We start from the raw sequence: 7,701 nt of genomic DNA, 5'->3' as shown, positions 1-7,701 counted from the left end.
TGGAGAGAGGGAGAGAGGGAGGGGGTGGGAGGGAGGGAGAGAGGGAGGGAGGAGAGGGGGAGAGGGAGAGAGAGAGAGAGATATCAAACCCTGACTTAGGGCTCTACTGTTTTTTCTAGTTAATATTTTTATTATTTCTCCTTCCTGCCTAAGAAACTTCACATATTCTGAATGCAACCACACAAACTAATGAATTGACAGATATGTCAAAAACTCTGTGAAAAGAGGGAGGTAGCTAACAATACTTGGCAACCCCTTGTTTATTATTTTAGGTTAGAGCAGGTGGCCTCCCTTTGATGTTTTCTAGTCAAAGATGAAAACTTTAAACGTTGAAGCATAATGAAAATAATTATATATTTACTACAGTCACCCACAATTTGACTCATATCAACACCACAAAAAGACATCTAATTTAAAGTTTTCTACATATCTTTTTTCATTTGTTAAAAGCTAGCTATGAATACGTTTTAAGAATGTTATCTGTTAACCGTTTGATAAACATACTAAGTCAAACAAGACAAGTAACATCAGCTACCTTTCTATCTAATAACTGTACCAATCATTGTAAGAAGATACAACTGAAGGGGAAGTATGAGATCATCCCTGATTCACTGTATTATACCTTAGACCTAAGAATGATCTGAAGGTGCTGAAAGAGGTGATTCTCTAGAAGGTGACCCAGGGTTTTCTTCAGGTGGAAAAACTGTGAGGGTACAAGCTCGAATGCCACCAAGTGACTCTGGAAGGTCAAAAACTTTATGCCACTCATCTTTTTCTGGGTCGTATTTCTGGACAATTTCTACCATACAACGATTATTCCAAGAATATCCACCAACAACATAGATTTTGTTTTCAAAGACAGCAACTCCAACATCACTTTGACCTCTTAACATAGCAGCAATTGGTGTCCACTGGTCAAGGGTTGGTGAATAGTATTCACAGCTTAGAACATCATCATAATCACTTGTTCCTCTGAAGTGATTGCCACCAATGACATAGAGCTTGTCTCCAACTGTACACATACAATGCAGACCTCTGACTGTAGTCATTGGAGCCTTCTGTGTCCATTTGTCTGTATCTGGGTCAAAACACATGAGCTCATTTTGGAAAGTGTCATGAGTAATTCCTCCTGAAATATACATTAAGCCTCCATACACTGTTCCAGCATGGCCATAGTGGGGCTCACTCATTTTTGCAACATAGCTCCACTCATTCATTCTTGGGTTGTAACATTCTACTGTGGCCAGTTCACCAGCTGCACTGCGTCCACCAACTGCATACAAATGTCCTTTGAGGGCACTCAAGTGGAAGAATGTGCGCTTTTCATTTAATGATGCAACCTGCATCCATTTATTATATCGAGGATCAAATCTGAAAACGGTATCGACAGCAGTTTTTCCTTTTGTATCATAATTACTTTGACCACCAACTACATAAAGAAAGTTTCCAATTACAGCAATGCCATGCTGGTAACGAGGAGCATCCATGGGGGCTAAAGATTTCCACTCTTGTGCCCTTTCATCATACATCCGTAATTCTTTACTGACAACCAGCTGCTGCCTCAAAACTCCTCCTAATGTAACCAAGTGAGTAGAGTCAGATCGAATGGCAGTTCTATCCGACTGCATCACTGGCTGCATATATGGCATCATTTGGTAATTGCTGGCTTCCAAAAGCAAATTAACGCAGGTATTGTCTGTTCTCATGAAATCTACTGTCTGAACATAATTGATGAGGTCCTGTGGTGTCATCAGTGGAAATCGAATATTCTTCATTAATTTTGCAGCACAGTCCATCCTAGGGTCTTCCAACCTTAGCCAGCGACAGGCAGCCTTGAAAAGTTCAAGTTCAGTACAGTGCTTAAGACTATTACTGGAAAGCACAAAGGCAAGCCGTTCAAATGGAAGTTTTAGAAATTCCCCGGTACTCAATAAAGCTGGAAAGTTCTTCAAGATGAAATTGTTAACATATTTATCCACTTCTATAAGATTGTAGGTGTTAGCAATTCGCCCAACCTCAACACAGTTATCTAGAGAAACTCCTGATATAAGAAACACTTTACAGAAATCCAAAACAGGTAAAATTTGTAAAAAGCTGGCAGCTTCAAGTGTGTCCTGAAGATTATCCATATTAAGAGAAAGTTTTGCAGTATAAATAAAATCAATGATTTTTTTCAGACCAACCTTGTTCACGCCATGAAGCTTAATGCACATTAAATCTTGTTCTTTCATTCCACCCGTGAACATAGCCTTGAAATAATCACTAGCAGACGCCATCATGGCTCTGTGGACAGGAAAGATTTCATCTCCATCACCTGGTACCAGGGTCACATCACAAAGCAATCCCTCTATTCTAAGCTGATCAAAGCCTTGCAACACCACTGAACTATGAGTATTGCTGGTAAAAAACCGTGTTGTTCCTGCCTTGCAAGGCTGCAAATGGGCAGAGACGCCCATTTCGCCGTTACCAAGAGACACTTTCATGTGAAAGCCTTCCTCTCGCACAGAGATGTATGCCAAAGCACAGAGATGTATGCCAAAGAAAGAGGTTTATAACCTGAATGTTTTACAGGAAACGAGGTGTCCAAAGGGCAGGAATGCTCGTTTTCCTTATCAAGGGCAAGCAGTCACTGTGGCACACCTCAGGGCACACCGGTCACTCATCCACTGAAAACCGTCCTGTAGCAGGACCGCAAAGGGCTGTGGACCTCAAATCTGATTATGATGCAGCTGAATCATCCCCTGAAGGCAGTTAAATGACCCGGTTCACCTTGTCCGTCCGGCCTGCGCTACCGCTCCTTCAGCAGTTCCGCTTGGGAACAAGGGGGAGGCGCCGCCACGTACTGCGGTTCCGCGGCTCGCTCGGGGGCGAGGCCGGGCACCTCAGCGAGTGCTCCGCTGCGTCCTTCACTGTCTCTTGAGCGTCGCCGCGGCCACCGGCCTGTCTTCGAGCAAGGGCCTGGAACACAAGCCTGGGCCTGAGCCAGGGTCTGGAGACGGGCCTAACACCGTACGCCGAGCTGAGCTCCCTTTCCGGAAAGGTTCAGTCCCAGGATTCCCCGGGCTAGGAGCGGCCGCAGCAGCTACTGCGGCTGCGCGGCCCGACCTCGCCAGTGTGCAAGCGAGTGGGGGAGGAGACGGGGTTGCCGGGGCGCCCCTGTGAGCTGTAGGGGGGGGAGGGGAAGGGGTTGCCGGGGCGTCCCTGGGAGCTGTGTGGGGCGGGGGAGGGGAAGGGGTTGCCGGGGCGTCCCTGGGAGCTGTGTGGGGCGGGGGAGGGGAAGGGGTTGCCGGGGCGTCCCTGGGAGCTGTGTGGGGCGGGGGAGGGGAAGGGGTTGCCGGGGCGTCCCTGGGAGCTGTGTGGGGCGGGGGAGGGGAAGGGGTTGCCGGGGCGTCCCTGGGAGCTGTGTGGGGCGGGGGAGGGGAAGGGGTTGCCGGGGCGTCCCTGGGAGCTGTGTGGGGCGGGGGAGGGGAAGGGGTTGCCGGGGCGTCCCTGGGAGCTGTGTGGGGCGGGGGAGGGGAAGGGGTTGCCGGGGCGTCCCTGGGAGCTGTGTGGGGCGGGGGAGGGGAAGGGGTTGCCGGGGCGTCCCTGGGAGCTGTGTGGGGCGGGGGAGGGGAAGGGGTTGCCGGGGCGTCCCTGGGAGCTGTGTGGGGCGGGGGAGGGGAAGGGGTTGCCGGGGCGTCCCTGGGAGCTGTGTGGGGCGGGGGAGGGGAAGGGGTTGCCGGGGCGTCCCTGGGAGCTGTGTGGGGCGGGGGAGGGGAAGGGGTTGCCGGGGCGTCCCTGGGAGCTGTGTGGGGCGGGGGAGGGGAAGGGGTTGCCGGGGCGTCCCTGGGAGCTGTGTGGGGCGGGGGAGGGGAAGGGGTTGCCGGGGCGTCCCTGGGAGCTGTGTGGGGCGGGGGAGGGGAAGGGGTTGCCGGGGCGTCCCTGGGAGCTGTGTGGGGCGGGGGAGGGGAAGGGGTTGCCGGGGCGTCCCTGGGAGCTGTGTGGGGCGGGGGAGGGGAAGGGGTTGCCGGGGCGTCCCTGGGAGCTGTGTGGGGCGGGGGAGGGGAAGGGGTTGCCGGGGCGTCCCTGGGAGCTGTGTGGGGCGGGGGAGGGGAAGGGGTTGCCGGGGCGCCCCCTGTGAGCTGTGTGGGGTGGGCGTCCGCGGGACCTCCTAGCGTCGCAGTGTATGTGAGGCTAAATAGGCCGAGGTGAGTGTACGGACATAGTATGCTGTGCGTTCGGTATAAATTTTTCGCTAAACGCGGCTTTTGTATAAATTGAAAGGAAACCTGGTCGAAGAAGGAATAGGTGGAGGGGGCCTAAATTTTTTTCTCTATGAAATATTTTATAATTTTCGTCTCACACAATTTAGTAGACAATTATAATTTTGGCTTATACTTTCAAATGTTTTAATCATTTGAAATATATAGTATTTGTCTCTCTACTAAATTGTGACCATGCTTTCTAAATAATATGAATTTTTGGTTCCCAATGTAATGCCATCATAAATAATTTTTTTATACTTTTGTTTTCCACTCACAACTCTTTAGATGGCTACACAATTTTCCATTAACTATAAATACCATAGTTTCCTTTGCTCGTTATTTGTTCCTGAATAATACCTTCTCGTTCTTGTTTTATACAGTCTGTAATAAATATATAGAATCTGTGCACGAAACTTTACCTGTCTCGGATAATATTTGATAAAACATTGGCTGAAGATAATATTTCCTCGTTTTTTTTTTTGGGGGGGGGCTGGTGGATATGGGGATGGGAACCCTTATTTTGGTGTTATAACACGGTGCTCTAACCAACTGAACTGAACGCCAGCCCCTTATTTTCAAAACATTGTCACCAGCAGTGTGCATTTGCCCTCTGCTAATTTTTCCCTTTATAGGTGTTTTGTTAACTTGCATTTCTTTAATTACTAGTAAATTTAAATTTTGACATATGAATAAATGTATATGTTGACAAAAGTTCTTCTAACATTTTCCAAAGTTTGAAGTTATCACTCTCTTTTAAATCCTTCCAGAGTTTCTTTAGGCATATGCAAACTAAGAATATAGTTATATGTTATTACACCCTCCCATTTTTATATGAGACTGCATACTATATGCACTGTTCTGCATTTTTTTTCACTTCAAGATCTTCCCGAATTAGTATATACAGAGCTTCTTTATATTTTTAAACAATTGTGCTGTTGCCCACTGAATGGATGTCATAAATTATTTAAACAGTCCCCTACCAATAAGCATTTAACGTTTTCATTTTTTTTTTTTTTTCCCTGTTGTTTCTGGTGGATGGCAGAAGGCATAAGCCACCACTGTTCCTCANGGGCGCCCCTGTGAGCTGTAGGGGGGGGAGGGGAAGGGGTTGCCGGGGCGCCCCCTGTGAGCTGTGTGGGGTGGGCGTCCGCGGGACCTCCTAGCGTCGCAGTGTATGTGAGGCTAAATAGGCCGAGGTGAGTGTACGGACATAGTATGCTGTGCGTTCGGTATAAATTTTTCGCTAAACGCGGCTTTTGTATAAATTGAAAGGAAACCTGGTCGAAGAAGGAATAGGTGGAGGGGGCCTAAATTTTTTTCTCTATGAAATATTTTATAATTTTCGTCTCACACAATTTAGTAGACAATTATAATTTTGGCTTATACTTTCAAATGTTTTAATCATTTGAAATATATAGTATTTGTCTCTCTACTAAATTGTGACCATGCTTTCTAAATAATATGAATTTTTGGTTCCCAATGTAATGCCATCATAAATAATTTTTTTATACTTTTGTTTTCCACTCACAACTCTTTAGATGGCTACACAATTTTCCATTAACTATAAATACCATAGTTTCCTTTGCTCGTTATTTGTTCCTGAATAATACCTTCTCGTTCTTGTTTTATACAGTCTGTAATAAATATATAGAATCTGTGCACGAAACTTTACCTGTCTCGGATAATATTTGATAAAACATTGGCTGAAGATAATATTTCCTCTTTTTTTTTTGGGGGGGGGCTGGTGGATATGGGGATGGGAACCCTTATTTTGGTGTTATAACACGGTGCTCTAACCAACTGAACTGAACGCCAGCCCCTTATTTTCAAAACATTGTCACCAGCAGTGTGCATTTGCCCTCTGCTAATTTTTCCCTTTATAGGTGTTTTGTTAACTTGCATTTCTTTAATTACTAGTAAATTTAAATTTTGACATATGAATAAATGTATATGTTGACAAAAGTTCTTCTAACATTTTCCAAAGTTTGAAGTTATCACTCTCTTTTAAATCCTTCCAGAGTTTCTTTAGGCATATGCAAACTAAGAATATAGTTATATGTTATTACACCCTCCCATTTTTATATGAGACTGCATACTATATGCACTGTTCTGCATTTTTTTTCACTTCAAGATCTTCCCGAATTAGTATATACAGAGCTTCTTTATATTTTTAAACAATTGTGCTGTTGCCCACTGAATGGATGTCATAAATTATTTAAACAGTCCCCTACCAATAAGCATTTAACGTTTTCATTTTTTTTTTTTTTCCCTGTTGTTTCTGGTGGATGGCAGAAGGCATAAGCCACCACTGTTCCTCACAAGACGCTCCGGCAGATCTTCCATTTGTTCAGCACAATAGGATGGTTGGAATGAGACTGGCCTGGAGAAATTCACTAGACTTAATCAGCATTGGAAAGTCCTGGAAACCTGCTTAATGCAGGAGTTGGGGGTGGAGGGACTTTTCTGAGTAGTAATGACTCCATACTGGCTGTGAAGAGCTACTTCCACGGAATTCGTCTATCTGGAAAAGAAAGAATAGAACCACTGTGCCTAGGAAGTTGTTAGAGCAAGAAATCATGAGGGCCTTCTCTTTATCATCAAGCTTGCCAGTAAGAAGGAACAGATCTGTACTCAATGAAATGATTATGATGGACAGATATTCTTGATCATATTCCCATATGTTTAGTCATTTCAAAAGAATTTTTTTGCCTTCCTCATGAAGTGAATTTAATCAAATTTGTTACAGCATTTGTTGGCAATGTTAAGCAACCATCTCGTATGTGAAAGCATCCAGTTCATAGGGGCATCAGCCCATCATAGATAATGTTATTAATTTATGTATATACTTAACTGTCAAGTCTACTACATTTATTGTATTTTAGTAATTTTGCTTGTATGATATCATGTTCACCTTTACATTGTGCTAATTACATAAAAAGTGTTCACTTTTATATTTTTAAAATTATTCTCTCTATTAAACTTTACTTTCAGATCTTTTTGCATTTGTTTATTCTTAATACTTCAATGCCAAGACTGATTTTGCAACCGCAAGCGAAGAATGGAGGTTCAGTTTATTCATTTCATTCAAGATGTATGTAACACTTGATCTGTGACTGCCTTCAGGATAAAAAGGTTTCTTTAAAAACACAATTTCAGTCCTCTTGGAAAGTTCCTTTTTGCTGGAAGGAAACATAAAAGTATTAATTGATTTCAATTACATTATATGCTAATAACATAGGCAAAAGAAATCTGATTTCTATCAATGTGAGAACTCATGTCACTGTATGCTTAAAATAGTTGTATTTTCCATCTGTGTGTTATAGTTTCAAAATGAGGTTTTTTTGTTTTTTTTAAGCAATAGTGCTAGAGAAAATTCCTGGGATATTTTCAGACCTCCAAAGACTGGTGGGATCAAAGCCTGTATCTCTAAAGAGGAAAGGAAAACGTTCCTAAATCT

At 44.4% G+C, this 7,701-nt stretch overlaps 1 protein-coding gene and 1 long non-coding RNA gene across 2 annotated transcripts in view; one reads left to right on the top strand and one right to left on the bottom strand.

The window, feature by feature from the left end:
• Nucleotides 1–335: 335 nt before the first annotated feature.
• KLHL9 (kelch-like family member 9) lies at nucleotides 336–3,078 on the bottom strand. Its single transcript, XM_008564050.1, has one exon. The coding sequence runs from the start codon at nucleotides 2,481–2,483 to the stop codon at nucleotides 630–632; it is 1,854 nt and encodes a 617-aa protein (XP_008562272.1). The 5' UTR covers nucleotides 2,484–3,078; the 3' UTR covers nucleotides 336–629.
• Nucleotides 3,079–5,353: 2,275 nt separating this feature from the next.
• Nucleotides 5,354–7,701, top strand: part of LOC103582458 — a 4,703-nt gene continuing 2,355 nt past the window's right edge. The window contains exons 1-3 of the long non-coding RNA XR_549755.1: nucleotides 5,354–5,440; nucleotides 6,537–6,853; nucleotides 7,236–7,376. This is a non-coding gene — a long non-coding RNA (uncharacterized LOC103582458). The remainder of the gene's footprint in view (nucleotides 5,441–6,536; nucleotides 6,854–7,235; nucleotides 7,377–7,701) is intronic.

The sequence above is a fragment of the Galeopterus variegatus genome, unplaced genomic scaffold (genome assembly GCF_000696425.1).
Source record: "Galeopterus variegatus unplaced genomic scaffold, G_variegatus-3.0.2 Scaffold16344, whole genome shotgun sequence".
Taxonomy (NCBI): domain Eukaryota; kingdom Metazoa; phylum Chordata; class Mammalia; order Dermoptera; family Cynocephalidae; genus Galeopterus; species Galeopterus variegatus.
Note: the sequence above shows the minus strand (reverse complement) of the source record. Positions and strands in the feature narration are given on the sequence as shown.

Excerpts from the sequence above, each read along its gene's own strand:
- KLHL9 (XM_008564050.1), bottom strand. The coding sequence starts at position 2,483 with ATGAAAGTGTCTCTTGGTAACGGCGAAATGGGCGTCTCTGCCCATTTG.